Source organism: Haliotis asinina, chromosome 3 (genome assembly GCF_037392515.1).
Source record: "Haliotis asinina isolate JCU_RB_2024 chromosome 3, JCU_Hal_asi_v2, whole genome shotgun sequence".
Lineage (NCBI taxonomy): Eukaryota > Metazoa > Mollusca > Gastropoda > Lepetellida > Haliotidae > Haliotis > Haliotis asinina.
The window spans coordinates 47,803,153-47,818,571 of NC_090282.1; the positions used below are offsets into that span (position 1 = coordinate 47,803,153).

Sequence of the window (15,419 nt, forward strand, 5' to 3'; positions counted from 1 at the left end):
ACCCGTGTATCCAAGCTGTTTTGCTTGAGCTTTTAATTGTTTTACTGTAGGAGGGGCTTCTAAACCTAGTAATCTCAACAATGCTGACTTCCGCATTCGAGAATACCCGATGACACCTCTCTGTTTTGCGACCCGCTTGAGCTCGCTTACAGTAGACATCGTGTTTACACCTAAGAGAACTAATGTCTAATTGGTTCACAGTAAGGGGAGGTAACCCTTAAGTGGCTATCTTGAGCAGTCGCCTACGTTCTTTTATGTAGCCTTTTTTATTCTCGTAGATGAGTTGATGTCTGACTACGTTCGCTCCGTGAGCTTTACATAGACAGTAGTGCCCTTTAACCCCGATACCACACACAGAACACGTGTAGTTAGGACTTCCCATATGGAAACAACAGAACCCCTGATTCCTGCATTTCCTACCACAGGCCTCGGTCTTCCCCATAAGTATGTATTCGCATCGGTATGGAGCGGGTCTCATGTTTACTTATATAGGTGTTTTAGTTTAATTGCTTCGCAACCAACGCAGTAGCTGCTATACCCAACACTATGAAGCCCAGTTCACGATTCATTTGTCCCTTGGATGGTGTGTAGTACTGAGCGAGGGTGGGTTTATTGAGCGGTTCCAATTGTTTACCAGTTAGTAGGTAGTATTCTTTCATTGCTTCATCAACATCGTTGAATGTTTGAACGGCATGGTTTTCACGCTTGAGTTGTTCGTTAATGAAATCGATCCTCTGGAGGCGTTTTTTAGCGTACTCGGCCTGTGCCTTTTGTAAGTTCTCAATAGCGAGATCGTGTCGCTTCCTTTCTTCCTGTATTTCAGCCCCATCTCGTAGTTTCGAGAAGAGGAAATTACTCCCGGAAAATGCCAGGGCATTCACTAACGCCCCACCGGCCATCATAGCTATCGTGGCCATCCCTATATTTATTTCATTATATTTTCAGGTATTATTCCTTGTTTTACTAGGATGTCTTTTGTGGCCATCGCCATACCAAGGTTCATTATGAGCATACCCATATCCTGCAGGTTGAAATCTAGCTTGATAGTTGGTTGTTTAAGCACCATTTTAGTCAACCGAGCGTACCCTACGGCTAGACTGGCGACCACTGTGGCGTGGTATGCGTCGTTGACGAACGTTTTCCCCTCAGACATTATGTATATGATATAAAATATTAAAATTATAACATGATATGCGGGTCAATAGTGGGGCCTGCCGGCGGCTTGGGGGGCTCACTGTTGGGTGGTGGCTCACTGTGGGAGGGTACCCCCACGTATAACCACGAGATAGCCAAGGCAGCAGTTACACCTACAGCCAACAACAGTCGGGTTGGGTTGGTCACTTTATGTTGGTTACACCACCGTTTTTTACCGGCAGCTACTCTCTTAGGATTCTTCTGTCTGGTTACTGTTTGTGAAGGGGTCACTTCCCTCACTGTTGGGGGTATCACCTCGGGAGGGGTTTCCCTCACTGGTTCCTGTGAAGGGGTCTCCACCGTCACCTCGGGACTCACTGGTTCCTGTGCAGCATCCATCTATACTATTATTATTATTCTTTCTCTCAAATTGACAATGTTTTGCCGTGATAATCGCCGCCGTCACTGGAGCCAACAACATACCATATTTGTGGTACAGCCCGCAGCTGATAGAGCTCACGGCGTGTTCGATAAAAGGGTCTTTCTCGAGGTCCTCCCACAGGTAAAGTCGGCGCTCTGGTGGAATGGGAAAGAAGTATGACACAATACCGGTGTATATCTGGGTCATAGCCGATCCTATTGTCTTTGTCATTTCTGCTCCGAGCCGAGACTCGGATCTAGCGTACAGCTTATCGATTTCTTCGGCTGACATTTTGTTAATTTTATCCGGAGTGTAGTCTCCAAAGTAATGTTTGGCTTTGCCGCCAACAGCCAACGCCACCAGTTTCTCTCGCTTGGGGGAATCCCCCACACCCCCAGTGGGGGAACCCTCCACAGATAATTGTTCGAGCAATTCCTCACACTCCATCTTATAATATAACAAGTAAGATTTAGTTTTAACTATATAATACCCGATACAGGCAAAACACAGAGAAATGAAGGTTAAGTTGCACACGACAAATACTTCAAATATCATAGCTTTGATTAGCTTTTGCTTAGCTTTGCTTAGCTTTGCTTAGCTTTAGCTTAGCTTTAGCATACTATATATGCTACTGGTTGGTCGGTTTTTAGAACGAGCTTAGCGTGTTTAGTTTCAGCGAGCTGTTTCTTCACCCGTTCCCGTTCTAATTTACTCATCACATCGTTCTCTCTCAAACACTCCTCGAACGAATCCCTATCCTTGCAGTGAAATAAGGCCACCCATCGCGTCTGCTCCCTGAGGTCTTTCAACACCGAGTTGAACTTCTGCGTTAGCACCCAGACGCTGTGATTTGCATGCCGGCCGGAGAAGGCCAGGTACGATAGCATGTCTCTCTTTTTTGTTATCTCGCGATTAGCGCTGCAGTCGTCCAGTATGAACAGCGTCGGTTCCCCTTTAAATTTCTCGTGAAGAGCTTTCAACCAGTCCTGCAGGCGTGTTCCAGGGTCGATTTTGTGTACGTCCGGGTCCGTCATCACCCAAGGTCGCGCGTACGTTTTATTCATGCTCAGAGTAGGGCACATGATAACGATGTTATCGAACACATCCTTGTAGTAACCCTCCAACATATCCAACACGAAAACGGTCTTCCCACAGCCAGTCTGCCCGCACACTATGGCACAGTGTGGGTCAGTGGGGAGGTGGGGGTACCCCCGGGGGGTGTGGGGGTCTCCCCCACTAGTAGATGGCTTGCACGAATCTCCCATTGTCTATATTAAGTTGCTCGTCCATAATAACGTACAGATATAATTTCAACTTACCAGCGGTTTGAGCCTTCTTGGTAATCTGGATGGTTATCCCTTCGCTGCCGTTATCTATACGGCGCCCGCTACCGTGCAGTTTATCATCATCCGTGGATCGCATGTCCAACCATAGGGCGTACTTGGTGGTCAGGTATTCACCGATCTGCACGGAGCCGAGGTCCAGGTCCTTTGTTATGTAGTCCCCCACTGCTAGCTTTTTTATCTCATCCCACTGCTGGTGTGGTCTCATACCATGACTGAACAGCTGGTTTGGCACGCCCTCGATGGTCACTTCCACCTTTTCAATCTCGGGGTTGAAAAACTTCTCGCTGTCCCTCCGGAATGGATCGTAATCCTCCACGGGGACGACCAGGATACCTTTCATCGATCGCGCCGGCACGTTCAGGTTGATATTCCACACAGTGTCGCTCTTATCTCGCACGACTGATCTATGTCTCAGTACGCGATCGTACAGGATAGCCATCTTCCCAGAGTACTGGCTTCGAACCTGCCTGGCCAGCTCCGGGCTAGTGACCATGTCGAACTCCAGAGAGATGTTGTCTATGGCATAACTGGCCACATCACCGTTCGGCGTACGCACTACTTTGCTATAGTCGTTAAACGTGAGCTCGTATTCGAGCCTATCACCCAGCGCGGCCTGGTAAAACGGCGCGTGTCCCGTGAGCAACTCGAAGTCGAGCGGCACGCAGAATCGATTTCCGTATGCTAGAGCGATGGCCTTTTCACCGTCCGATAGCTTGTCTTGCTGGTCTGTCGTGAAGACGTATCCTATGCGCGCCCGGGTTGATTTGCTGATGCCCTGGTACACATCATTGACTCGTTCTCCCTCGCTTTTCCAGAGATCCTTGTAGCAGTGAAACACGTCGCTGTCGTCGATGCTCAGCACCTCGTTACCGCTGATCTTGACGGTCGTTTTCTTGATGATAGCTCGACCCACGTTCCGCACTAGCTCGCGTTTGTCGTTGTCGGAGGTCAACGTGATATTGAACGCCAGTCGAACAGTGCCTGGTACAATGAGGTCATTCTCACCAAGGTTTGGAAATCTAACCAGCAGAGTTTGATTCTGGTCTATCTTGCTGGGATTGTTGGTGATGGTCACCGACTGTCGCACGGCTCTGGCACCTAATGGCTCTCTCAATCTTCTGAAAGGATCTAATTTTCTGCCGTACATTGTTATATATAAATAAAATATATTTAAATACTAATGGATGAAGACATAGATATGACGGAGATGCCGGGCGCTAGTGCCCAGGCATTCGATGATGAGCAGGAGACCTCATTTACTAGTTCATCATTGAACCAAGAACTTTTGGCAACAACGGTAGATGATTATTACGAAAGTTTAAGAAGAGATAAAAACTACGTTGAACCACAGGGCCGATACCTTGATAATTTTTTTATTGATACAAAGGGTGTTCTACGCCTTAAGTCTGACCCAGGGGTTGACCTCGTTAACAAGCGCAATAAAAAACCACTGGCCTTGTCAACTCTAGCCAGCCGCCATGGTGTCGAATTTATCCGTAAAAATCTAAACATGAATGATTACGGTGGTGCAATACCTAAGGCCGTTGTTGAAGATCTGCAAGCTACCAGATCCCACCTCACCACTAGAGATGAAATGACACCACAGCGTGCTACAGAAGCCTCAGACAGCATAGAAAAACTGTTGAGCACCTACTGGGACAAACCGTTACCGGGGTTTGACTTTCCGGTAAGGGAACTGTACGGCTTAGACGAAGCCGTGAAACGCGTGCGTGGAGAACTCGTGAACAACATGGGGAAACTGAACGAAATCGACGAGCACATCGCTAAGGAAAAAACCAAACTCAACGAAACTGAAAACGATGATATGAAGCGTCGTATCAATGAACGACTACGCGATTTAGAAGACGAGAGACGTACACGATTGGAAGCCGCTTCCTCGAATCGTGAACAGCTTCGATCCCAGATCAGTCGTATTCGGGAAACAATCGATAGAATACTGAATGAGGATACAACTTTAGCCAACAGGATTCGGATATTGTTCCGGGAGCAAGGGATCACCATCGCCAGCATTCTAACTGCATTGGGTTTCATCATATCAACCCTGGTGGTGTCACTGACAGGGGGAACACCTGTGGGGCCTGCCGGCGGCGGGGGAACTCCAAGTGGCGGTGGGGGTGTTAAAGACTGGATTAAAAAACTCGGGGAACGCCTAGCTAAACTGGCTGGTAAAGCCGCCGAAGCCCTTCCCGGCATCCTGGGTAGCATCGTCTCGTGGTTGTTGAGCGCTCTGTCTAAAACTGCCATGTGGCTCAGTCAAAACCTGTGGGCAGCCATCGTCGCCGTGGCGGGTCTGGTGTACGTAGCGGCTAAGAAATCTTTAACCAAATAAGTCCCAAAGTTACCCCACCAACCACCAGGGCCGTTTTATTATCAATATGCTGCTGATAGGGGGGTACCCCCACATGCACATGAGGGTGTGGGGGGGACACATGAACTTTAGGCTCCGGGGGTGGCGCCACTATACCCTTTTCACGTGGTTGGGTGTGTGGGATAGGGGGGGTGTTAATATCGGGGTTGATACCCAACTTTTGGTCCGCCGTGGCTATGACTATTTTGTTGTTATAATCCACCACTTTTTTTACTCTCAGTTGCATATCACTCGGCGCCATGTACAGCCCCACGGCGAACACGTAATTGACTTTCGATCTGGCGTGTTCTAACATTTTTTGGTAACGGTCGATGGCCCTCGGGAGATCAACTGGAGAATTGATAGCATCCTCAACGTTGGCAACGAACTGTTTCTGAGTGTCGAAAGCAGTTCCCTTACCGATAATGTTGGAACGCGTTTGCGACTGCGCACCCAACAGCGCCCACACGTACGTTCGAATCGAGTCGTTCAACCTGACTATCCCGGCACGAGTGAATCCTTTCGACGTGTCCAGCATGAACATTTTCCACCCGTCTGCGGTTGACTGCTCCACTTTCTGGATTGTGAAAGCAACACCACCTTTAAAGTCCATACGATCATCCCTCCATTCATTACTCGACAAAGCCAAGTCCTGCCGAAGTATACCTCGTCTCACTAAATCATCACTGGCATCTTTCACTGGTTGTGGTCCATATTTGGCAGGTTTAGGAACAATTTCATCTAATTCACGGAAAAAATTCCCAGGACTAAACATTTTTCGTTTCATAAAGTTTGTTAGTATATGTTTGTCAAATGCTCTTGGCGAGAGCCCATGAGCGTAAGGAATACCCAACCCGTGGTTCAGCCCCGGCAAACGCCAATCCGTCTTCGGGTCTATTTCGAATTCGTTGCAAATACGTTCGTAGACCCGTCTATCGTACGGGTTGTTTGTTGCGTCCCACGCTTTGTCCTGTGGGAGGGGGGCGCTGATCTCTTTAAGGATACGTCTGACCTGGTAGTACACGTGGAACTTGAACACAGACTGACTCAGCGGTCCACGCCGAGTGTCGGTCAATGTCACACCACACCCCGTTGTAGCGCACCACACAGCAAAGTTTAATTGATTCTGCCAGAACTGCATAGGGTTGTTGAACCACGCGTGGACTGCCTCAATGTTAGTCACCGAAAGCTTATACTTATCGAACACATCTAAAAGCTGGGCATTGAAATACAACTCAGGAGCAACCACGATCTTCATGGGGGAGAAATCTACATCCAGTTTAGGGTAAAACACACCAGGGGAATACATTTTAAAACTATTATATAAATAAATATATATGTAATATGTACATAACACTTCCAGGAATAACGAGCGGTGAGGCCGTTCAGCTGACGCACGCGATCGATAACACGTCAGGTCAACTCGAAGTCGCACTCTGCGATATCACCTACCTACCGCAATGGACTAACATCAACATCAGCAACAATAAGCTGTTCGTCAGTGGAACTCGCAGTCAAATAACTGACGGCTACTACAGCGTGTGCTCGCTAAACGACGAGGTCTTCAAACCCCTGGGAGCCGAACTCAAGATGAACGACTCAAACGGCACAGTGGTGTTAATCAACAACGGAAGAACCTCCTTGAGGCTCGGCCGACCATTAGCGAGGATACTCGGTATGTCTCCTGACGAGATAAAACCAACAACAACCGTCACAGGCACGAAGTTACCCGATCTAGTACCGTACCGAGAGCTGTACATTCATCTCGATCAGGTGAGCACAACGTACAACATTCAAGGAGGTCACCCTTCCACTATACTGAGAGCAGTGCCGGTGAAAACTGAGAAATTCAACGATGGTAGAACCGAGTCGTTTTCACCACGGCAGTATAAGAGATTAACCCAGGGTAACATACCTGAGCTGACAATATCGGTGTTAGATATAAATCATAATCCTGTAAATATAGGATACCTCAGCTTAACGCTTCACGTAACATGACCAGCGCACAAGGGCCCGGAGTGAAAAAATGCGTCAATATCGGGATCTCCGACCTCGGAGACACACGCGGTTTCGACGCTCCCGGAGTAGATGGTAAATCGTATGCCTTGCAACTGAAAAACAACATTTACAAACGCGTTGAAATCCCCTCCGGTGGAGCCCTAAGTGATATAGTAGATACCACAAGAGCAACAGTAAACACTAAGTACACCCTTGTCAACACCGGTGATAATAATTGGGTAATATACCCATCGTTCGGGGGTAAACTGTTCGACTTAGACGATGTTGAGAGCACTACCGTCGTCAAAAACAAACCATATATGCTCGTATTCACCGAAGATGACAAGTGGGTGTTGTTACCCGAGAACGACTGGTTTCTCAATATTAGACTCGTCTCCCCCTACGTGTTCACTGATAACAAAGACAACCACCTAAACAAAGTCGTGAACAATGGAACCCTGCTCGTGGCTTACGTCCCAACTCAGAGACGTAGCATAGTCGTCAGCCCAGTCAACACTATAGCAGCCCACATGCTATCGAGTAAACCAGCCATACAAAACGTGAAATTGCAGTTGGTGTCTGAATTCGAAGGCGTGGTCAAGATACTAGAGAGTCTACCGGCAAACTCAACATTGTTCATCAAAGTCTACCTAGGGGAACCATCGGTGAATGAGGTCGAGATCGTGAAGGGGATCAAACTCGGGTGGGTGAAACGACACCAGTATCAAGTTTGCAACGTTTACGTGCGGGTGGGTGTCGGCTCCAACACCAGTCTGCAGGGGGTCAACGTGATCGTGGAAAACAAGATATCACTAATCAATATCTTCCTGCCTGACAACATACACTTCATGGGTATGAAGTTAACCCCTGAATTATTATCAGAAAACCAGTTGGAAATTATATCGTAATAATATAATAATGACCAGTCATCATCCCAACACTACACTTAACGACCTAGGAGACACGGAGGGATTCGATCAGCCTGGTGAGGAAGATGAATTATACATCCTGCACTTCAAAGACAACGTGTACAGACGGGTGTCGTTACTAGATTTTAAAGAGCCTAAATGGCTGATCAACTTAACACTCACCTCACCTTATATCACATTAACCGAATTGGGGCGTATCTCTAAGATTAGGAACAACGGTATCTGGCCCGGGGATTTCATTCCGGAGAGGGGATTAATAAAAACTTACAAAAATGGGTTATCGGCTCCATTCGAAAATAAATTAACATTTAGTAATCCTGAAATAATATCCCCCCCTTTCACACTCATCATAGAAGTCTTCTTTGAGTATTCAGACAATGGAGACCCCCCAATAGTACACCAAATTTTACCCGAGGTGTTAATGAGATGGTTTAGCATACACAAAGGCAAATATTGCCGTATTGTTATACAACAGGATACCACGGGTCCTATAAACCACTTAATAAGCCTCAGTGGGGTTTTTATTACAACAGAAAAATTTATTAGCCTCTCACCTATTACCCTGACTAATAGTCTAGAACTTATAGACTTTAAATTCATTAATAGATTTTTAACTGAAACCCAATTAAAATATCTTTCAAAATATATATTATAGGATGGGCCTGTACCCAGTCGTAGAGGAAGTAGCGAAGATGTTGGAAACCATAGATGGGTTCCGCTTGAGGCAGTTATGTGATGTGAAACGCCAACTAGAACAAGACCGTGACACGCGGAAAGCTCTATGTAAGAAGTACAATAGAGCTTTCAATATCGTGGACGGGGCTGACACTACCCTTATGGTAACCAGCATGGGACTAGGGGCGGCAGGCGTTGGGTTGTTGGCTACCATCGTGGCTGCACCTATAGTGCTAGGTATTGAAATAACGGCTGGGGTGACAGGGTTGGTAGGGTTGGCGCTTAAGTTAGTATCACGCAGACTTAATCGTAAGGCATTGAAACACGACGAGATCAGGGTTCTGGCCGAAGCAAAGCTGAACACAGTGAGTGAGCGAATTTCCACGGCACTCTCTGATAGTAAGATCTCAGAAGAGGAGTTTAGTTCAATCCTCTCTGAACTCAAAAAATATAACGGAATGAAACAAGATATTCGATCCAAGTCTCGTAAGTCTGCTATCAGCGAGGACGAGAAAAAAAAGTACATAGCACAGGGAATACAAAAAGCCCAGCAAGCCTTTATTATGAACACCAAAGAGATCGTAGGCGGTTCACGTTAAACTGTTTCATCGATATAAACATGACATAGGGGCGATAGCCGTAAGCGAGCCACCGATCCTATATGGTCAGTCAAAACTTACAACATAGATAAAGTGGATATGAAAGCCGACGAACCTAACTTGTACTACTTGAGGGATGGGCCGGGTAGGGGGTTTGTAAGAGAAGAATTATTGATCGTACCGTACGGCACAGTGTTACCTCCTACCAAGGCACAGTAATTACCGCCAACTTTTTTGTAGTAGGGGTAATAGTAGCAAGAGCTAATGGCCCAACCAAAGCCTTATTTAGTAAATAAGGCTTTGTAGAGACATTTCTTGAAAGTGGTCCAGAACTATCATTCCCTATACTACTAAATTGCCTGTTGTCGTTTAGACATGGGATTCCCTGATGATCTTAATTTCAGGCACAGCTCTATCCAGGACATATATTTTCTAGTTTCTCTTATTATTATTATTCCTACACAAAACCAGATAGCTAAGACAACTGCCGAGGCATTCTACACCAAGTTTGTTCAACACTATGGAATGCCACATGCCATACCAACTCATCAAGGAATTATATGACTTGCTGAACATAAAAAAGTTGAGGACCACTCCATACCATCCCATGGGCAACGGCATGTGTGAGAGATTTAACAGGACCCTCTGTAACATGTTGGGAACCCTATCATCTGACAAGAAACGGTTTTGACAGAACTATGTAGGACCTTTAGTTCATGCACACAATTGCATCTGCCATGAGACCACTGGCCAGACCCCATTCTTCCCCATGTTTGGACGTGAACGCAGATTACCAATTTGGGCTAGAGCTGAACAGAGAGAAGTCAGTACACCAAGGCCTTCTAGAAACGATTCAAGAATGCATATGAGCAGGCCTCGAAGACTACTTGCAGTGCTCAGGACAGACAGAAGGCAAGATATGACTTGAAGGTCAGAGGAGGAACCACTGGAGTAGGAGACAGAGTGTTGGTAAAGGTTTTGGTGTTTGATGGATGACACAAATTGGCAGACCGATGGGAAGAGGATGTACACATAGTTCTGGAGCAGCCTAACAATGACATTCCTGTGTTTGTTGTCCATGAGGAATCTGGTGAAGGACATAAGAGGACTTTACACTGAAATCATCTATTGCCTACTGGAGCTATCTTACAAGCAGAGAACACCAAGCCTAAGAAGAGACCACCAACTCCGACTCCTAGATGAAGGACAACATCATAGGTGATAACTGAAAAGGAAAATTATACCTTAGAATTTGGAACAATTACAGTACCTGTTCAGACTTCTCAAGTTCATGACTCCCTTGCGACTGGGTCTGCTGGAGAAGATGAGTTATCTACCCAAGAGAAGTCTGGAAGAGTTTCTTGAAGTAGAGAGATCTTCTTCTGGTGGCAATGGCCACACATCTGTGCTGATTGAAGAACAGCATGATACAGAAGAGAATCAAGAAGTTGAGGAAACTGAAAATCTTGGTGAGGATGTAACAGAACAGGAAGAACCAAGAGCCCAGACAGCATCCGGAACAGATGATGAAATGGCTGCCCCTGCATCTACACCAAGATCTCCACCTGAACCTGCACCAAGACGTTCAGAAAGACAAACTAAGAAGACTCCTTGGATGACGTCTGAGAAGTATGTCATGAGCCACAGAGTGCCAGGTTCATGACATACAAACATAAGATGGACAGGAGATCCAGAGCCATTCAAGAACTAGCACCTAGTGATGTCCTAGAAAGGCTGGTTTGGTAGTCTTTCTCAGGCTTTTATTTCCATTTTGGATGGAACTACCAAATGACGAGGACGTCATTTCATGGGGAGGGGAAGTATGTGGCCAAGTCATGTTTTAATCATTATTAATTTCCATAGGTTATAACTTATTAATTTTAAGTAGTTATTGTATACTTCATGGGTGTCAACTTTTAACTTTACAAATAAAATATAACAAACCTTCACAACTAAATGCACAAACACAACTTATGCAATTACTCAATTTAACAATAGCCACTCTACTGGGTCAGGCCAGGATCTGTCCCATGCGCTCGCACTCTGCACAAGCTTCTATTTCCTTTCTGCCTCAGTGTCTCTGGTCAGCTTGCCACTATTGTCTATTTTAAATGTTTCTGTCACACATAGCTTGTTGGCAGTCATATAGATCATTTCAAGAAGATCAGGTCTTGACAATTCATATTCTGAAACATTTCTGAAGTGTAATGGGGATTTTATTAATCAGGTTAGTACATATTATATATGTATTAATGGTATTGTATATAGTGTACTTCTTAAAGAAGTGTTATATTAATGCTTCGGTGTGTCATTAAATGAGTTTATTGTTCAGTTGGTTGGATGTGTAATTTAAGTGTAATTTATCTAAATTGTATATCATTAAATATCAAATTGTCATTTACATTAAACATAGCACATACAGTAAGTAAACACCAGTCTAAACCTAATCAGGCTAAATTATAACTTAACATAGTATGTAAATGTATAATCATATGAATGTGGTATGAAATAGTGAGGGAGGATGTGAGACTTGTTGTTTTTATTATAACTTATTTTATATATCATTATTAGTACTATAAAGGTTGTATTTTAACTGTTCTTAGAATAATCCATGATGATGTGTGATCCTTCACTGCATGAGAACTAAGCTACACTCACTACCACACAGTGGTAAGTGTGCCATATATATGATGTTGTATGTATTCAGGTATATTTGTAAGATGTGTATGTATGAAAAGTTTTCATGTTGCTGTTTATATTTAAAGATTTATTTATGCTAGTACTTTGTCCGGGCTAGCTGCTTGCTATATATTCAACCAACATATATTTCACTTTCCACTACTACTTATGTGCCAATTTTATCTCATAGATGCCAAACATTTGAAATTGTACAACTGAAATTTAATGGAAATGTATAATTTCTAACATTTGATTTATGTTTTGGGATAGTAAACTGCCCACATTATTTCAAATGGTAAGTGCACACATGAAAATGTCATCTCTTCGAGCATTTGCTCTAACATTTACTTTCATAGATACAATACAAACAAATAAGCATTCTGTGGGAATTCTGGTTGGTCACCAGCAAAGTATGTAGGTTATGAGAGTTGCCTGTGTGCCATTCTATAGGTCGTTGTCAATTATACCAATCACTGAATTTTACAGACTTCACAAAGCTATTTAGAAACAGGTCAGATGTAACATGTTTTACGAGGGAATACACTTTATCAGTACAGTACATATTCCAGTACTTTTGCAGGGTTGAATTCCAACTGGGTTTCCACCATACATTCCTAGACTACTGCCAAACTTACCATATGCCAGCCATTTGGTAGAAAACTAACCATGTAAAGCCAGCTGACCTAAAAAATCAATAGTAGGATGTCATACTTACCATGTAAAGCCAGTTGACCTACAATGCCAGCACTGTTGTACTGCACCTCTTTTATGATGGAGAGTGAGGCCAGAGACACTAAACGGCCAAACATCCTGCCATTCCATAGTGACAACAACTTGCACTTCACAGCATCTGAAAAATATCACATAAATTATTGTGAATATCAAGTCAAAACAATGATTTTTTTATAGTTCATGCTTTCAGAGAGTTATCTCAAAGCACTACATCATACCCTTATGCATAACATACATAGTTTAAAAGAACACCTACCTAAAACTTATTGCTTTAGGTATGTATAATATATCATGATATTTCCATAGTATTCCACAATTATATTCCAGTAGGTATGTTTTCTTCTCATAGCAGTCTACAAAATAATGGAATTTGGGCTCAGATGATGTCTCAGTGAATGTTCTGATTGGTGGATTCCATTAGACTTATGCAGTGAATCATATTCTGATGCAGAGGTTATTCACTTGTCACCCAGAAACAAACTCAGTTTCAATGATTCCTTCCCCTATGAAACATGTTCATTGTGTCTGACTTGTCTATTCTCAGTTTTACCTTTTACCTTTTATAGAACAAACACATCACTCATATCCAAAGGTGTTTACCCTGAATTCTGGTGGAAAGCAAAATCATAAAACTCAAACCCACTCAGTGTCATTGGTGCAAGGGTTTCTTTTGTTATTGCTATCTTATACGTACCGACAAACCAATTAACTCATTAAGGCCGCGTATATGCGGCAAATTAATTAGCTTCTCACAGCGAGAGTCGCTTATTGGGGGTAATAAAAAGCACCTCTTATTCAGCGAGAGCCGCGTATAGGGGATTTTACATTTTAAATTCCTACTGTGCCTATAATTTCAATCAATTTAGCAGTAATGATCAAAGATTAGCTTTTCTTACGAGAGAGGTTACTTTCTGTGTTAATCAGAAGAGCTATTAATGTGTTTTGATAACAATTGCTTGCAATGTCGGGGGCTTATACAGGCAAATGAACACATGTCTGCGAGAAAAGGGATTATGAGATGTTGTTACAGGAGGTACATGTTTGTTCCCCGTTATTGGGAGTGAATACTAAGATACTATGTTTGCACACTGATTGAATTAACGGTGACAAGGTTACAAAACCTTCTTCTAAATTAAATCATTCATTCGTTCATTGTAATAGTCCATATAATGAATCATAGACATAAATAGCAATACTGTATTACACTCATGTTCCTGTTGATTTGAAATAAACCAACTTACTAATTTAGACCTAACTCATTTGCGACTATTGATTTTTAAAGTTGACAATAATACATAATCGAATATGAAGTGATAACTCTTACATCTACTCATAATATACATATATAGTACACATAAACCATACAAAGGTAACTGGGGTATTTTGTTCAAGCTGTTTCATGTTTGTTTGAAATGTGATTTTTCAAAGCAATTTACATAAGCATTGTGTAGGAAACGTTTGTATTTGATCTCTGTAATTATCTTATCCTGTGTAATGATCACGTGTATCAGATCCATCATCAATAAAAGGAGGAATATATATCAGTTACGGAACTGATGCGTATAATCATTCAATCAGACAACACTAAATGAGATATGTGAACACCTCTTTAAACCTCAAAATAACAGCCTCTGGCCAAATGCATATCCAGGTAAACTTTTGTCCCGTGACAAGTATAAAACAAACTAATGCGCTGTTACATCATTGGACAACCTGTTTTGTGGAGTCATGCCCACTGTCAATCTTCTGAACCTCGTTTGCTTTCAAAACAAATATAAGTATGTCCATCTTCATAAATATTTGGGGAAATTCAACTGTCAACTGTGTACATTTTAGGCATCCTTACGATTATATATGTTCACCATACACAAACGTTTCATGATAGCTAGAGTTGATAAAGCCAAAATCTGGCATATCGATTGGTCAACGATCTAACCAATAGTCAATCTGTATCCAAGCTGTCTAGTGACCAAACGTACTCTTCAGAAATTTAGCCCACGCCCCATCACCTGTCATTTCCAATGTGACAGGTATCTCATGATACGATTGGTCATAGATAACAAATCAGGGAGTATATTGAACAGTTAAGATACAAAACGACCTATTCGGGAACTTTGATGACGCCCACCCCATGACCCTTTGTCTTATGTATGTGCAAGGAATAGCATTATACAATATGCATACATGTATGTTTGTGCGATAACGTATATTTTCTGCGTTAAATCTAGATGAACCAAAGCGACAAACTGTGAATCTGTTATATGTAAGTCACAGACTAGCTTATTAGTACTTTCCTTAAAATATTCAGTAAACACTAGCAATGTATCAGCGAAAACGCTTCTTTCATAGATCATTAGGCATGTGCGTAAATTCATCTTTACTGCCATTGACATAGATGTTTTGAACAATTTAATCTCACACAATGATATGAGAGGGACATCATTTGATTTAAGTATGTCTTACATACAAAGATTCCAAACATGTGTGAAGAAAGGCACACTTACATAATCCCTTACTTTATGTGCTATTGAAAGTTTC

At 43.2% G+C, this 15,419-nt stretch overlaps 1 protein-coding gene across 1 annotated transcript in view; it reads right to left on the reverse strand.

The window, feature by feature from the left end:
• The window catches only part of LOC137278139 (uncharacterized), a 421,511-nt gene that overhangs the window by 25,165 nt on the left and 380,927 nt on the right, over positions 1–15,419 (reverse strand). The window contains exon 12 of the mRNA XM_067810311.1: positions 12,865–12,999. Coding sequence (XP_067666412.1) covers positions 12,865–12,999 — 135 coding nt within the window. The remainder of the gene's footprint in view (positions 1–12,864; positions 13,000–15,419) is intronic.